Consider the following 18,860-nt stretch of genomic DNA (forward strand, 5'->3'; position numbering starts at 1 on the left):
ATTGTTTTCAATCGTTGGAAATAATCGTGGTAATCTTCATCACATGTTGACCATTTGTTACTTATTGAGACTAGACCATATGTAGGAAAACCTTTTCAGTAATTCTAAGAATTGTTATGCATGGTCATGATTCATTGATGGTTTTAATGTTACACATGTGTACTATGTGACCTTTCCTTTGAAGATAAATAGAATTTTCATATCTTGTATTTCTGTCAATAATTTTTTGGAATGTGCGAGAAAACCGTTTGCTCCACAGGGTAAAAAATTTTTGGTGTGAAAATGGTCCCCGAGGATGTTACACGGACGACTCGGTGTGAATTGTCGGTGTAAAATGTCAAGCAGAGTACTTTAAAAATGGTGTAAATATTTCCTTTCACACTGTTAGGTGTAATTTACACTGTAAAAAAATGGTGTAAAAAATGGATTCAATTTAACACCGCGCGGTGTAACTTGGCGGTGTTAAAATGCCGGTGTTAAATCGGTGTAAAAATAAAATTTCACGTATAGAAATTAGAAAAAAAAATGTATTACATATACACTGTAAAAAATTTTTTGGATCCGGTGTAGTGTAAATGACTAGGTGTAAAAATTTCGGTGTGAAAATTACACCAAATATGTGTTAAATTTAGGCGGTGTGAACTAAAAATTTTTACACCGTCAAACGTGTAAATGTGTAATTTATGATAATTTTGCGTTAATAAAAATAATCGTAAAAATATTGAAGTGTTCAAAATACTATTTAATATCTAAATAAAATTAATGTAGTTATTGATTAAGTAGTTAAAAATATTAAATGATCATTTGTTGCTCGTTAATCAAAATTAACGAGTAACGCGGAATGGTGTAAAAAAAGTAGATTACACCGTGTTAAAATTACACGGATGGAAAATTTACACCGAGAGAATTTTACACCGTGATTTAACACTACACGGCTGTGTAAAGTTCTCCGGGTCCATTTTTACACCGAAATTTCTTACAGTGTAAAAAAATATAAAAATTTAATGAATATTGTCTGGAGGGAATTTCAATTTTGCTACGTACTTATTTGAATAATTATTTATGTTACACGTAATTTATTTAAAAATTACACAATTTTACGCCCACCATTCCAATCACCGATAATTTAATTAATTAATAAAAACTCTAATTAACTGCAGCGATCGATTAAGTAAAATTATTTACAAAGTAAAATATTTTAACACCGGGAAATTTTTTTAACACCGGTAAAAAATATTTACACCTTTGGCGGTGTTATTTTAACACCGCTTTTGGTGTTGAAATTTAACACCTACACCCTGGACTTATCCCGATTTTTTTTTTACAGTACAGCATTAAAAAAAATCAAAAGACAAATTTCCAATTTTTTTTTTTTTTTTAAATAAACATTAACAAAAAAAATAACATCATATATGTAATGCCATCTATTGGTAATATATAACTCTTCAACGGCAAATGAATAATTAATTAGCACTGCCTTTTTAATTATAAGTAGATAAAGAACATTGAGTAAGAGATAACTAAAAATATTTGCTGAATCATTAATTTATAATCTCTTTTATCAGTGGAGTCAATTTTCTTTTATTACTAACTTTTAATTATTTTTTTTTCTAATACTATGTACTGTGTGCTACTTTTTACTATTTGAATTTAAATACAAATATGCTAAAAGTGACACGTGTTTATAATCTCTAAACGTTATGCTACTTAAATTTTTTTAGTTTCATGTCATAATCAAGAATAAATATTTATTCAGTTATACATCGTGTCTCTATTTTAATGTGTAAACAAAATTTTCAATGAGTTTGTTATGATCTTGAGTTTTAAACTCAATGCCAAACCAAAAATAGTTAAGGTAGTAAAATATGAATCAGTAAAGAAATATTCAAGATAACAAAAAAAAAAAAAATTGAGTTTATGTTTATAAATTATATTGTGTTATATTTTTATTTGTTTATTTTTTTAGTACATAGTAGATCTTTTTTGTGTAAAATAAAATAAATTCATTAATTACTTAGAATTTATTGTATGAGTCATAATTTAAATTAATGCTCTACTAAATATTATATACGAATGAAAAAAAAAAAAAAAATATTTACAAGAGTAAAATTTACACTGTAAAAAATCAGGAGTAAATTCGGAGTAAAAATGGATTTCATTTAAACTCCGAGTTCCAGAGTTTAAAAAAAAATCACTCCGAATACGGAGTAAATAGGGAATTTTTTTTCAGTGGAGTGAATTCGGAGTGATCTGAATTTTATTTAAATTCGAATTTATTTCGATTTAGAGTTTTAATTTAAATGAACTCCCTTTCGGAGTTGATACTCTGAACCAGTTTCAATTTTGAAATAAACTCCTACTTGGAGTCAATTTTACTCACGGGTTGATCCGAATTACGGTAATTTGCGGTAATTTGCCGCATTTTAACCGGCATTTACCGTAAAATAGGCATTCATATGACAAATTTGCGGTAATTTACAGTAGCATGTGGTAATTTGCCGTAATTTGCGGCATTTTTACCGTATGCTTTTTATATTTTTACAGTTTTTACAGTGCAATACTTTATTTTACGGTAAAATACCGCAGGTTTGTTGCAATTTTACAGTAAATTACCGTTCTCTTACTGAAAATTCACTGTAAAAATATCATACATTTGCTGTTAAGTACCGTACGTTTACCGTAAAATGCCATAATTCTTCCGAATACGAAAATTACGCTAATTTACCGTAATTCAGATCCACCAGGGCTCGAAGGAATTAAATAAATAATCCGTCACCAGCTCGGCATTAACTACTAATTTAATCCGCGTTCCCTCCGCAAACTTTCACAGTCTATTAGATATAAAACTGTAACAATTTAATATTAATTAATTCCATAAATATTCAATTTTTCTTAAGATTCGATAAAAGATTTTATCAAAGTTTTAAAAATAAAACCTTAAACTTGAAAAAACCTCTCTGTTTACATATATATATATATATATATATATATATATATATATATATATATATATATATATATATATATATATATATATATAATGTCATACATATTTATATCTCGTGTAAACGATCGTATGATTGATGATGAGATTAGATAATCATAATTTATCACTTATATGTGAATTTATTTGAAACAAATAGTCGTTAGTTTAAGAACTAAAAAAAAAAAAAAACCAAAATTTGGCGCCAGGACAAAAAAAGAAATATACAGTAAAGTGAAATAATTAAATTAGCGTATGCTATTTTTGTAAACTTGTTTTGATACTTTTTATCCATATGAACAAAAATATCGCAGGCTACTTTGATTCATGCGCGGATGACGCTTTTCCCGGTAGGTCAGGATACCATCCGACGTTCGCCTCTGGATACATGCGCAAAATTTCTCGGGTCAATCTTGCTCCAAGCAAAATTTATATCCCTTATCATTCTCGTTCCACTCTCAATCGACCCTCAACTCTCTTTGCCTGTAGAAATAAACTTTTTTTTCAATCATAAATCGACTTGGATCTAAATCTCTTGGCCAATACACGTAAATATAATCAATATTTAATTTAAAATTTATTTTCTTAAATTTTCTTATTGCAAATACAATCGACAGTAATAAACGCGCATACTCGTTTCTAGTTCTATCTCCTTTTTATAAAGTTCTCTCTTGCGCGAGACAATATACCGATCAGCGGCCGCTGGATCCATACGACAGTCAGACGTCTTGGTGGCATAAATCTCGTTCTCTTAAAATTAATAACTATTAATTATTAATATTATTAATCGGCATTTTTAAAAGTATTTTCTATTTTTTGTTACTCACAATTAATCATAAATTCAAATTATTTATTATTTTCTTAACAACTAAAGTTTTTTATTTTATTTAAAATAAAACAATTAAATTTAAACTAATACGCAGTTTATTTTTTTGAATCAGTGTCGAATATGTTTGCCGGATCGACCTTTTTGTATCTCATCGGCATCTTTTATTCGGCGAGATTAACGCTGCAAGTAAGTTTATTTATTTCAAATATAAATATTTTAAATTTTATTGATATATATGAATCATTATATATGTATATTAAATGAACTTTGTTTCTTATTGCGTGATATCAAATCATTTATACGCAATTTAATGATCAAACAAAGTTCATTGACCTGAGAAATAAATTTAAAAATTTAAAAACTTAATTAATTTGAACAATAATAGATATATAATTGTTTTATATAAAGACAAAAGTAGTTAAGACACCTGGTTGTGGTTCCTGCAGGAAGTGCGGGAGGTGCATTAGAAAAGTCGATACGGAAAATTTTAGTAGGGCACTAGTACATAGCCACCTACAATATAATAGATATGAAATAGTTAATTGATTAGTATACATCTATTGATTATTATTAGTGGTAATAATAATGATACCTATGAATAAATAAATAAAAAAAAATGTATTTAATTTTAGGCTTCGTCGCCAACATCGAATTATTACATAGGTGCCGTAGTCGAGTATCATCCCGTTACTAAGGGTGATAATGGCACTGCCATTGCAAACGAAAATGCGAAAAATTTTATGACATTTTTAAAGACAGCAAGTGAAAATGTATATATTTTTAATTATTATATATATTTAATATACAGAAAAAATTAATTTTTTTTATGCAAAAAATTTTTACTTTCCCCGAGAAAATTTTTTATCACGAATGTTTGCCTGTGGACATCAAATCCGCGACTTTATAATAATTTATTATGATACTGAAGTTAGCCGACGTCTAATAGTTTTTGGATTTTCTTTAAAAATATAAATATTAAAAAAAATATATTTTGAAAAATTGCACATGTAGTTTTTTGAATTCTCTACATGTGCATTTTTTTAGTTTTTTTTTTTTCTCATAAATTTGTTGTAAAAAAAATCCTAAAATTATAAATTGTCTGTTAACTTCAGGATCATTAATTTATTTACTTTATTTACTCATCTAATTTTTTCAGTAACATTGCAAGCGTGGGTGTGTTAACATACTATTGTAATTACACATTCACAAAACCTTTGAAAGAAGGGCACATTACTGATTTACAACGTCGCGGATTTAACGTTTGCGGATGAAATTAGGGAACGGAAAATTTTTATTTACCCCAGGAATTTTTTTGCATTAAAAATTTAAAATGAATATTTTTTTGAGGCAAGAAAAAATTTATTGAGCCAAGAAATTATTTTTTTCTGTGTACAGTTGATTTTAAAATAAATTTCTTTTTTTAAATAAAATTATTAAAATATTTTAGGAAGTTGATATAATTGTTTTTCCGGAGAATGCACTTTTTAGTGGCAAATCAAATCCAATTGATGAACGAAGTAATTATTTACCACACAGTACATATTTACCTCATCCTAAAGAATCTAAAGTTCCATGTCATGACACCTCATCAAATGTTATGGAGGTAAAAAATTATTATTAATATTATTATTATCTTTATTTAAATTGATATAAAACCAATTAAATTCGGTATCGTGGGAAATGTCGATTTAAATTTGTCTTTTGCACACCTCGAACAAAGCGCTCTGTCACCAAATTTTAGAACTGAGTTTTTTTTCAGTTTCAGATATTTTTGTTACAATAATCAATTTTATATTTTAAGTTTTCTAAATAATTCATGATTTTGAAATTTTCAAATTTTTTTTTCCAAAAATTTTATTTAAAAAAAAAAAAAAAAAACTAAAAATATGCACATTTGGAAAATGAAAAAATTATAGGTGCAATTTTTTGAAATAATTTTTTTTTAAATCCATTGTTCTCAAAAAAATCAAAAATTATTAGACGTCGGCTAATTTCTGCAATAAAAATTCTTATTTTTGACATTACGGCGGAAATATTGGTGGTATAAAAAAATTTTTTTAACAAAAGTTGTAGGAAATTTAATTTTATGAAAAAAATGTCTCTTATAATTTTTTTATAGAACTAATAGGAAAGCCATAATGTCACAATTAAGATTTTCACAATTATCAAAATTTGAACCGTTCATTATGAATCTTAATTTTGGAATTGCGGTGAAAATATTGATCGTATCAAAAAAACTTTCAAGTAAAAGTTGTTCAAAATTTAATTTTATAAAAAAAATATCTCTTATAATTTCTTCATAGGACTAATATGAAAACTGTAATTTCAAAATTATGCTTTTAATAATTATCAAAAATTTGAATCATTCACTACGAATCTTAATTTTTTGGAATTACGGTGAAAATATTGGTCGTATAACAAAATCATAGAAGACGTTTTTTTTGGAAATTAAATTTTCTACAACTTTTGTTTTAAAACTTTTTTTATAAGACCAATATTTTCGCCATAATACCAAACATTCTAACCGTTCATTCGAAATTAAGGCAAAAATCTTGTCCCTACTAATAATATTTCGAAATTAATTCGATAAAAATTGCCAAATATTTTTAAACTCCCTACCAAATTTATTTTTATCAATTACGATAAATAAAAAATTATACATTAATATAAATATTTCGTAAAATATATCAATGAGCAATTTAATTTCAATTATATGCAATTAATTTATTAATTACACTCGAGCGGTCACGAAGGGACTGTTAATAATAATTATTATTACAATAACTATAATTAGCAATTAATATGTATCGGCATATAAATTTGTTACGTTAATGTTTAAAAATAAATTTCATAACGCAAGAATAGTTTTAAGACGCGTACAATGTATATTTTTCCAATAATTTATATTTAAACTAAAACTACGTATATATATATATATATATATATATATATATATATATATAAATACTGTGTACATAATACCCGAGTATTTGATGTGTAACTTTTATAATCGACTTTTTTCTCACTTCATCAGGCTGTGAAGGCCATGTCTTGTGCGGCAAAACGTCATGCTATGTACATTGTAATAAATGTACGTGAAAAAGAAAAGTGTAGCGGTGAAAATTGCTCCAAGGACGGTCACAATCTATACAATACCAATATAGTGTTTGATAGAACCGGTGCTCTAATAGCTAAATACAGAAAATGGAATTTGTTTGGCGAGCTCAGTATGAACAGAACATCTAAGCCAGATATATCAACTTTCCGCACTGATTTTGACGTTAATTTCGGCCAATTTATATGCTTCGATATACTCTTTGGTACACCAGCGGTAAAACTTGTTCGTGATAAGAAAGTAACTGATATCATTTTTTCGAGCCATTGGTTTTCTGAGCTGCCATTTTTGACGGCGAATCAAATTCAAACTGGATGGTCATTCACTCATAATGTTAATTTTCTTGGCTCGGGTTACAATGCGCCGTCAACTGGTAGCGGTGGTACCGGTATATATGCTGGAAAAGATGGTCACTTTGCACGTGTCTGGAGTGAAAAATCAGCAAATGCACTTATCGTTGCTAAAATACCTAAAATAATAAATGGCCAACGTACACAGCCAATTAATCCTAATGATGCAATGGTATTTTTCTACTCAATAACTGAAATTCCTACTATTAATCAACAAGAGTCTGTACCACAACAACATCTTAAAACTGATGATCTTTCACCCTACACTACTGAACTTTTTCAACCCACTAATGGAACACACAATTTAACTCTTTGTAATAATGATTTGTGCTGCAATTTTACTACCGAGACTGTACATCATGACAATTTGGTCAAAGGTGCTGCTAAATATTACAGGTATGCTATTCATTTTTTTTTTTTTTAATGCTAGAATTAGAAATGAGAATAATTGGCTCATTAATATAAGATCGACGTTGAATGAATGTAATCGATTGATATTACTATTATATAATTAATTGAGGTATTAATGACTTGACGTTAAATTTATTGTCCTAGATAAATTGATAATGAGTTATTGATTGTACAACAAAAGATTGAAAGAAGTATAAATTGAAAAAAAAAGTTAAATGTCGCAATTAAAAAAAATCAATATTTATAGTGATGATAAGATTTCAGATATAATTATATATGATTATGTACGAAGTTAAATATGATCATGTATAAAACTATTGTAGAGTACGAAGTTTTATATATGATCATATATAATATCATGCATGATTGAACAAGTTCATTTGGGAGATATATATAATCAATGATTATTAATCATGTATGGTAATAAATATCAATGCCTGGCCATATATGATCTTGTGGAAAAATAATTTGGATCTAACGATATTTTTAATAGATCAATGTATTGATTTTTTAAAATTTAGATCTACAATGATGTATTACAAGATCCATTGAGATCTTTTCAAATTTAAGTAAATTTTTTTGGATCGACATCAAAATCAAAATTTTGAATTCTTATAATTTGATAGTTTGACTTCTTAGCTCTGATCCATATAGATCTTTACGAATCTACGTACATTTAAAGAAAATATCGGAATAAGATCGTGGATCTAAACTATTTTTTTCACTGGAATATAAAAATTTTGATAATAGTTGATATTATAATATATATATATATGTACGGAAAGAAATTTATAGTCACAATTACTATATATTATGGGAATGGTTTTCATAACGTATGGTAACCAGTTTTTTTGAAATATCGATTATAGGAACGGCACCCATATACAATAATTGAGTTATAAAAAAATACAAAAACTAATTCAAACTATTAGTTACTTATTATCAGTTAATATTCAAAATTCTTGAGTGCCGTTTAAATATTTAAATTTTGGGCTGAAATTTTCAGCGTAGTCATGATTTTACAAATATAAACTATTGCTGTAACGAGAAAGAAAAAATTTAGAAATAAAAATCGGAATTTCGATCATTTTTGATATTGTCAAAATTCCTGAGCGACCTCTTGAAAATTTTTTGGAGAGGCTTCTTAAAACATCGTGAACCAACAAATTTTCATGCGAGATCGAAAAAAAAAAGTAGTCGGTTTTTTGCGCCACCCTAATATACATATATATACAAGTTATAGTAACCATTCCCATCTATATAGTTTTCATTACTATACGAAATGGGAATAGTTCCTATGTCATTATGGTAACCGTTACCTTCTATTATAATAATCATTACTATAATATTGTGGTAACCATTACCATAATATTATAGTAATTATTATCATATATAATGGTAATGATTTCCATAATATGATGAATTTCTAAATGTTATGGTAACCATTACCATAACAATGTGGTAATTATTACCCTGATATTATAGTGACCATTACCATAGTAGTATAGAAACGATTACCATAATTAGTACCATTATAGGAATGGTTACCATGATGTATACACGCTCTCTAAACATGAATTAGTGAAAATAAGTGAATATTCACTAATTCCAAGTGCAAACCGAACCACTGATTTTAAAAAGTGGTTCGGTTGGCACTCAAAATTAGTGAATATTCACTTATTTCACTTATTCATTTTTAGAGAGCGGAGAGAAATGTCTAGTAAATATTCCTATGCAGCATAGTAATGATTACTTTACTCTATAGTTTGTGTCACGACGCTCTTATGTGACTGCGTATACAAACTATAGAGTAATGTAACCATTACTATGCTGCCTAGGCGTATTTACTTGACACTTTTCTCTGTGTACTACTATTGTAAAAATGAATTAGTGAAATTCACTGCGAATCAGTGAATACTCACTATTTGTACAGCTATAAGTATACCACTAATTCAACCAGTGGTATACTTATAGCTGGTTTCCATTGAATATTCATTAATTTAAAGTGAATTTTACTGATTCGTTTTTAGAGGGTAGGGTTTATTCCCATACGCATTTAGTAACCGTTACAATGGGAATATAGAATCTATTCCTATGTGATTATCGGAACTATTTCCATGAGTACGGCAATCATTACTGTAATTCAGCTACTATACGATACAGGAACTATTACCATAATTGTTCCCATAGTTACGGAAACTCTTTCCAGAAATTATGGGTGTATAGTCCATAATTCCTAGCATATTATTATGGGTTGATATTTCATTAACATTCTCAGAACAGTTTCCATAATTTTCTCTCCGCATAAATATATCTATATATATCACATGATCAGATAAGGCCTTCAATAGATAAGAGTAACAAACGATGCAAAAATCAATTAATCACTTGCATTACGTATCACTTAAAATTATCATTTAAATTCTTTACTATTTGAAATGTCGTCAAAATATAAATTACTACTTTATAATATATAATTATAAGTACTACAGTTTATTGATTAGTCGACAAATATACTTGATAATTTAATTAGGAAATAAATTTAATTGCTATTCGGAAGTTAATTCAATTGAGTTCGCTAATTAAAGTGGATCTAATTATTCATTCAACATCGGTCATTATATGAATTTAATAAATTTTCCAATAACAATTTGTCAATTATAATTAGATATCGCTTTGCTGTGTTCAATGGCGTAAGATCATTTTCAAACTTCGCTACCGGAGGTGTGGAAGTTTGCAGTGTAATTTCATGCCTCGATGACAATCCAACAAGTTGTAATCAGAGATTCGACACCAATACTATTATTGTTCATCCGACCACATTTAATTCAATTGTCATTTCAAGTATCACCAAAGATTCTACAAATATAACACGTTTTCCATTGAGTATAAATACCGAACTTCACCCGCTAAATGTCACCGACTTTACATTTGTCAGTAATAAAATAAATGCAACTCACGTTAATTTAAAATATACTTTGACAAAACCGCGTAAAGATTTAATGACTTTTGCTATCTATGGAAGAAATTTAACAGCCGACGGTTTGCCTAAAACTACGTCAGCTTCATCTAAAATAATTACACCGGTTTATTTATTGTCAATTACTTTTATTATTTTAGCCGTAGGTAATAACGAAATAAATTCGTTATTAAGTTTTGTGTAAAATATTATATTATAAATAATTTAAAAATCAAATTTAAAAATAGAAATCCTGCCCAAGAATTTCCCTAAATAATTATTAAATAATTAAAGGGATTAAATTTATTAAAATATAAAATAGCTTGATAATTTAAATAAATATGTTATCTTACACAGAAAAAATAATTTATTGGCGCGAAAAAAGTTTTACTGAACACAAAAAATTTTTTTGAATTATGAATTTAAAATAAAAACTGTTTTTGGGGGAAGAAAAAATTTACTGGAATGAAAAAGTTTTTTTTGCTTGAAGAAAATTTTTATTTTCAATTCATGATGAAAAATTTTTCTTGCGGCAAGACATTATTTTTTTGTGTACCAGTCATTGTTTCGGTTTATATGAAATAATAATAATAATAATAATTGATTTATTTGCCACTAAATTTCTTAAGTACTTGAGTTATTATTGTTGTATTACGTGATATGACTGTACTGTAAACTGTAAAATCTTACGTCTATTTTTTCTCATAGTATTAAAAGTACACACAGCTATAGCTTTCGCTCTGTTTTAGACTACACGTTAATCCCATGGATAGTTTATGAAAAAATAAAAAATACCGTATTGCATTATAGGGAAAAATAAAAAAGTGCTTTATAGAGTTTTAAAAAGCTCTCAGGCTTGTAAGTCAGTTCAATAGGACCAGAGGATTTAATGAGTAAGATAATCGTCCCATGTCATTAATGCTCTATTAAAAACAAAATAAAAAATCAAATGAAGTCACTAATGCAAAAAATTAAAGGAACAGAAAAATTTTATAAATCTTTTAGTAATTTTTGAAAATTTTATTTTTTTTTCTCTACCTTACATTTAAAGAAAAAAAAAAATTTACAAAAAATTACTTTTCTTTAAATGTTCAAAAAAATTGTTTTTTTATTTTTTTTTTCATTTAATGGGTAACTGGCGCGAAATTGGAAGAAAAATCGAAAAAAAAAAATTCCAAAAAAAATTTCAACAAATTTAAAAAAAAGTCAATTTTTTTTTTGTTTTTTTACATTTGTCTGAGTAACTGATGCAAAAATAGAAAAAAAATAATTTTTTAATTTTGATGATCAATTACACAATTGAAGGAACAAAACTTCCTTTGATTATTTTGAAAAACTTTGATCAATCACCCGGTAAAAACGGTTCGATGGATCAATTTGAAAATTTGCAGGATTATTGAAGGCACATTAAGCTAAAAAAAAAACTGGCAATATTCGTCTATCCATCAATATTTACAAAGAAGCGGTTGATTTACTGGAAAACCAAAAAAGGGAATTTATTAAAGTTTTTAAAGCCGCTTTCCAATTTAGTGTGCGATCTTTGGTAGCTGAGATATCGATAATCGAAGCCAAAAAAATCCTTTTTCATTTGAAGGCTGATATCTCGACAAATTGTCGTACAGAGACAAAAAATTTGCTAACTGACCTATGATTGGCTTAGCTGAAAAAAAAATTAACTTTGCCCGTGGATCATAAAAATTTTTGTCTCGCGCTATTTCTCATGATAACCGCAGCTCTAAAAAAAATTGATTAAAAAATCTCGATACGATAATTTTTTACGAAGATACAGCCTTCAAAAAATGACTAAAAAATTTTCCTGTTCCTTTAATTTTTTGCATTAGTGTATATTTATTAATATTAATATTATATTTAAGATATATTTTTATTATTGATGTATATTTTAGTAAATCAAAATAATTCATGTTAACTAATTTGTTACCAATAATTACTATAAATTTTATCAAAATGTATTTTAATGTTCAAATTTTCAGATGATGAGTTTCAGTATCTGATCTCTGAAATATTTTAAATCAAAATATTTTTTTTATTTTTTTATATTTCTTTTTTTTGTTACTTAATAAAAAAAAATTTTTTAGTTGCTAAAGTTTTGTACTGGAATTTATTTAAAATATTATTTTAATCAGTACTACAATAAATACTAAAAATAAAAAAATTTATCGAATGTCGTTCGTATGAATATTAAAAAAAAAAGCCTTCCCAATTTTTTTTTAATGTAATTAATAAAAAAAAAAAATTATGTATGCCGATTTAAAAATAATAGTAATAATAATAATAAGTATCGTTATTATATTAATTAACAATATAAATATGAATAAAAGAGCTTGTTTAGATGTTATTACTTTTAATTATTAAAATCATCAGGTCACAATTAATACATTTAATTATAAACAAAAAAATATAATTAACAACAACGAAAAAAACAAAAAAAAATAGAATGGTTATCGCGTGAGTTACCTGTATATAGAGTTTAGTATCTTATGTAAACTGTTAAATAAATGAGTTTCAATAAAATATTAACTCTACGAGTTAATCAATATAATGATTAATATAAAATTTTTCTCTTATCGTATATTGATAATTATTGTGTCAATATCCAGTCCGACCTCTTATAAGATTCTTCCCCTCAACTTTTTAAAAAATTGGAAGATTTCCCCCAATCGGTTTCTGTAAATTTTCCGTTTAGCTCTCGTTATAAGACGAACTTAAAGTATTTAAAGGAGACCACTAGTGTGACGCCTGAAAAAAGATGATTTTTGGGAATTTTTTTAAAGAAAGCTACGGCATGGAATGTTTTAATGTTTTAAGGACATATTTGTGGATATGTCATGAATACAAGATTAAATTTTTGGATCAAAAAATTAAAAATTCACCGAGTTATTCACAATCTCCCGCTCCAAAAAAAAAGTTCCCTGCTGCAGTAATAGCGATCTTCGCAGTACCGGAAATCAAAAAAACCAAAAAGTTTATTAAACTAGAAGGTATTTTCTATACCATGACCCTCGGGCGAAGAAAAAATTTGAAATTTAGTAAAATGGCGGAGTTTTTAAAAAAAAAAATCAAATTTCGCGCGGAAATTTGATGATTTTTGGCTTGGCAAAATTACATTTTTGAATCGATCAGAAAACTGGAGGTTCGTGGTATGTAGAAATATATAAAAGAAGCTGCAATTCGAATCAAATAAATTGGATGATTTGTCTTCGAGTTATAACTGCAGCAATTTTGAAAAATGTAATTTCGAGAACCGAAAAGCGGCTGCTCTTCAGATGGCTGTAACTCAAAAAAACTATTCGAGATACGCACTTTAAATTTTACTGTTATTTCTGAAGCTATAGACTATCGAAATATGAAAATAAAATTGCTTTTTTCAAAATTTCACACTAGCGGTCCTCCTTAATGAAGATAAAATTAATTTTATTTCGGAGAAAAATTTGAATCAATGTAATTATAAAATAAACTAAAATTATGAATAAAGTTTTTAAAAGTATTTATTTTTAATGAAAAAAAAATGTTAGTTTGGAGTAAATTCTAATTAATAACGGATATAAAATAAATAATCATAGACTTCGATTCACTCCAAAAAAAATTTTCAAAATATTTCAATGTTTTTTTCATTAAAAAAAAATAATACTGTTAGGAATTTTTGGTGGCAATTCAAATTCATTTAAAATAAATTATTTTAAGATAAAGTATTACATACATATATGTATATATAGTAAAAGTATATAGTAGTAGTAAGTAAAAACTATCAAAATATGCAAAAAAAGTGATTTTTTCAAAATTTTACACTAGTGGTCCCTCTTAATAAAAATAAAAAAACAGAATTCAACTAAAAAGTGCAGTATAAATAAAAAAAATTTCAAGTACACGCATTAATAATAATTTTATTTAATTTTTTAAAAATTAAATACAACAAATCTTTTTTACACAAAACAAAATATCAAGTCTTATAGTATACAAGATTGGTATATTATCTATAAATAAATGCTAATAATACTAATTATTATTATTTAATATCTTGGAACTTTAAATTCTGGTGCCCCATCAGCACTACCACTCGCCGGTTTACGTTTGTTCATAATATTTTGAATTTTCTGCCATTCACGATCCAACTCAGCTTTTTCATTTTTTTCTTTATTATATTTCCGCGTTCTACGTCCGTCAGCCATTTTAACTCCATACTGGAACGCAGCTTTCGGCAGAGCTTCTTTATTATTCATATACTCGCTGTATTCTTCAGGTGTATCGAAGTCCCAGCGTCCAATCGGACCTTTTTTATTGCCCAAATCCATCTTAGTGTAGTCAACCTCATCATCGGAATCATCAATCGCATCTTGCATTTCATCCAGACCAGGATAACACTCAGCATATCCTTCAGGTTCAGCAGCAAATTTATTATGGATTCCAATTTTTTTAGGTGCTGATGCACCTGCTTCAGCAACTCGTGCTAATATACTGGGCAATTGGGGTGCGTTTGCTTTATCATCAATTATTTCATTTGAATCAATTGGTTTATTGAAGTATGAGCCTTTTCTCTTGTCTTTACTGGATGACGAACTGTCTTTCTTAGATCCACTTGGTACATAATCACCGATGTCACCATAAATACTGTCGTCTTGTGGTGCACGATTTTGAATTTCAGTCTCACCGATTTCCTCACCCTTTGAACGTCCGTCTTTATTTCTTTTTCCTTTCTTCCCATGTCTGCTTCCTTGACGTAAGTATGAGAGAATCTGGGCAAGTTTATTGATGACGATATCATTTGTTGTTAATGTTGGAGTTGCATCGACTGTTGGAACATCGGCTTTACTTCTTATTAGTGTCGTAGGTATATCAACTTCTGCATTTTCATCCTCTAGTTCAATAACATAGGCCATACGACCTGGGGTAAATAATTCATTTCTTTCAACGGTTTTAGACTTCATTGTTGTTATTATTTTGTGAATATTACGGCCAACTTTTGTTTTGAACTGCATTTCATCTGATTTCTTTTCTACTTCTTTTTTTTCTTTCACTTTTTCTTTAGGCTTGACTAGTTTTTCCATTTCTTGCTCTTGCTCTGTTTCCTTTGTTTCTATTTCACTTCGTACCTAAATAAATAAATAAATAAATAAATAAATGAATAAATAAATAATGGTATAAAAATTAGACTGTGTCAGAAAAAGAATTTGAAAACCGCCTGACCCTGCGGGCCAACGCCGAAACTTCCCGTTATTTTCGAGCTCTTGTTTGTTTTTTTTCTTTGGTTTTTGGAAAATTTAATTGTAATTGAAAATTGCCATGCAAGCTTATTGTATAAACTCTATAAGTCTACAATTCGCAAATTCTAGAAACAAAAATGAAAAGAAAAAAAAATTTTTTGTACAAGAATTCTAATTTTTTAAATTTTAGAGCTCAAACTTTTTTCTATCAACTTTGAAGAAATGACACTAAAGACCTTTTTTGTAGAGAATTTAATTTCCTATAAAATCATGAAATCTAAAATTCAGAAAAAAAAAATTTCCTATGTATTTTAAACGGGAAAATTTGTGTAGAAAAAATTCAAAGATGTTCATGACAGTGAACTTACAAAATTTAGACAATTCTGAACTTTTAGTTGAACATTTTTGGAACACTAGAATAATTACAAGTGTGAAAAATTTTCAACTAGTGTAGACCATTCTTGCGGGATTTTTTTTTTTTATTTTTTGAAAAAAGTAATCTGATTCAACAATTTTTAGGGTTTGAAGAACAAAAAATAAACAAAGAAATTAAATAGGAATTATCAACATTTTCGACTCTTACCAGAATTATTCAGGTGAGGCAAAAAAATGAAGGATTTGAAAATATTTATGAACATTTTTTTACTTTTATTAAAACTTTTTGGAAGTCAGTTTTTTAAACTTGTTGATTTGATCAAAAATAGTTCAAAGAATGAGTGATTGGAACTAATTATGAACTTATTATAAACTCACAAAATTGTCAATTCAAATGAATTTTGCTTAAAAAATTTCAAAAAAGAAAAAAAAAATCCCGCAAGAAAAGTCCACACTAATTGAAAACTTTTCACACTTGAAATTATTTTAAAGTTCCAAAAATGTTCAACTAAAAGTTCAGAATTGTCTAAATTTTGTAAGTTCACTGTCAGGAAGGTTTTTGGAAGATTTTTTTAACGAATTTTTTTTACACGGGTTATCCTTTATCACAGCCATTGTTGCTACTACAAAACTTTTCGGTGTTTGTCCTCATTATTAGAACTTTAATCATTAATCAGATACGGTCCATAGTTCAACATTCTACTACATTAATTTTTTTAAATAATTATATTTATATACAGTTATTTTTAAATCATACATTTAATTGTTTTTAAATTTTAAAAACAAAATTCAGTAGCATTTAATAGTAAAGCAATAAATTTATTTATTTAAATCATTTTTTAGGAAATTTTTTTTACTTTTTCCTTTTTATAAATTTTATGTATTTGATTAATGATGCATATATTTATTGGGTGAGTAATATATATAATTGCAAAAATTTAATATCGAAAATTTTGATAATTGTTATAATTTTTTTTAAATAAATAAAATCCTTACATAATAATTTTTTAATTAAAATATGCAAAATAAAATAATAAATAAATAAAATAAAATCCCGCAAGAAAAGTCTACACTAGTTCAAAATTTTTCCCTCTTCTAATTATTTTAAAGTTCCAAAAATGTCAAGTAAAAGTTTAGTTTTTAGAACAAATTTTTTTTACACGGCAGGACAAGAAATAAAAATTTCGTTTCTCTGACACGGTCTCATAAAAATATGATAAATAGACAATAAATTACATACCTTCTGGAGTAGAGCGTAATCCAATCCCTTTACCAAATGGGTGTGTTCCATGTCACCACCCAAAAACTTCGACTGTTGAATCATCAGTCTCCTTCTTTCAGCAGCATCAATACCAGATTTAACATCCGGAGCAACAGCACGATACGCACTAGCATTATTTATCGGATCTTCAGGTTGAAATTCATCAGTTGTACCATCCCGTCTTTCACGAGCACGATCCCGATATTTTTCCGCCAACTCAGCCATTTTATCTTCCTCTTGTTTTTTAAGTTTTGCATAATAACTTTTCTTCTTTCTACGTAATTCAGCACGACTACCACCACTAACTGATGGAGTTTGAGCTGTTTTTGCACTTGCGTCTCTTACTGTACCAGGTACCGATGCAGGGGTTGCTGACGGAGCTGATGCTCGTGGTGTCATCAAAAGTTTTCTGAAGTCATCGTTCGTTAGACGAACAGACATACTACCGTCATCATCCATGATGAGTTTATTTATTTTCTATGCTTCAATAGTTATCTAAATCTGTAAAATATAAATAAATATTTATTTGTTTTGCAAAGAAAAAAAAAGCGGTAATTTTTAAAAATTTAAATAATTAATTTTTAAACTGATTAAAATTAAATTTAATTGTGGGATAAATATTTAAAAAATTAATTGTTTTAAATAATTGTTTATACTTTACCTTAATTAGATATAATATTTGAGGTTAATGAATATCCACGTACAAAATATGTATATATATTCAATTGAATGTATATATAGTAGTTGAGATTAATAATTTAATCAAAGATCTGTACGTATTTTTAACAATTGTTTTATCTTTTGTATTAAATAAATTATTTATTTAAAAATTCGTAAGTAAAATTGTTCTTTACTTTAAAACGTATCAATACTCGACCGCACTTGTGGACAGTTGTGTTCTTACTGATAATTAAATTACTGCATGATTCCATGGTGATAAAAAAGAATACGTTGACTACAGATGGCGATACTGTCGTGTTAGACACTGACTGCAATAATTTGAACGTTGAATACAGCGCCAAGCAGTAGCGCTTTCTTGGCGCGAAATTTCAAAATTGAGATTTAATAATTTGGTAATTATTTACAAGTGGGGTCAACCACATTTTTGGCCATAAAAAATCGAAAAATCAATATTTTCGAATCGTTTTTTTTTTGAAATTGTTCTATTTCACGGCGGATTTAAGAATTCACCATCATAAATTCGAAATTTTTTAGATTTCGATGAGTTTTTCCGATTTTAAAGTATAAAAAATTCATGTTTTTCATCATATTCATCGAAATTTTTGTGGCAACATTTTTTTGAGCTTGCTAGTATTTTTTTTCTTAAAAAACATAAAAAACTGAATATTTTGAAAAAA

The 18,860-nt window shown here is 27.3% G+C and overlaps 2 protein-coding genes across 4 annotated transcripts; one reads left to right on the forward strand and one right to left on the reverse strand.

Moving 5' to 3' along the window:
* The first annotated feature begins 1,665 nt into the window (after positions 1-1,665).
* LOC130672515 (vanin-like protein 1) lies at positions 1,666-13,221 on the forward strand. 3 transcript variants are annotated; one of them, XM_057477167.1, is made up of 6 exons: positions 1,666-1,855; positions 3,925-3,998; positions 4,445-4,582; positions 5,260-5,415; positions 6,847-7,673; positions 10,357-13,221. In XM_057477167.1, exons 2-6 carry the CDS (start codon positions 3,933-3,935, stop codon positions 10,850-10,852), a joined length of 1,683 nt encoding a protein of 560 aa, XP_057333150.1. In that variant the 5' UTR covers positions 1,666-1,855; positions 3,925-3,932; the 3' UTR covers positions 10,853-13,221. The 3 variants fall into 3 exon arrangements, with proteins under 3 accessions (XP_057333150.1, XP_057333149.1, XP_057333148.1); XM_057477166.1 differs by lacking the exon at positions 1,666-1,855 and adding an exon at positions 3,374-3,531; XM_057477165.1 differs by lacking the exon at positions 1,666-1,855 and adding an exon at positions 3,646-3,785.
* A 1,314-nt stretch (positions 13,222-14,535) lies between these two features.
* Positions 14,536-18,418, reverse strand: LOC130672517 (protein Red). The gene is made up of 3 exons (XM_057477168.1): positions 18,164-18,418; positions 17,482-18,003; positions 14,536-15,755 (listed from the first exon to the last, which is right to left on the reverse strand). Exons 2-3 carry the CDS (start codon positions 17,959-17,961, stop codon positions 14,676-14,678), a joined length of 1,560 nt encoding a protein of 519 aa, XP_057333151.1. The 5' UTR covers positions 17,962-18,003; positions 18,164-18,418; the 3' UTR covers positions 14,536-14,675.
* Between the last annotated feature and the right edge of the window lie 442 nt (positions 18,419-18,860).

This window comes from Microplitis mediator, chromosome 7 (assembly GCF_029852145.1).
Source record: "Microplitis mediator isolate UGA2020A chromosome 7, iyMicMedi2.1, whole genome shotgun sequence".
NCBI classification, from domain to species: Eukaryota; Metazoa; Arthropoda; class Insecta; order Hymenoptera; family Braconidae; genus Microplitis; species Microplitis mediator.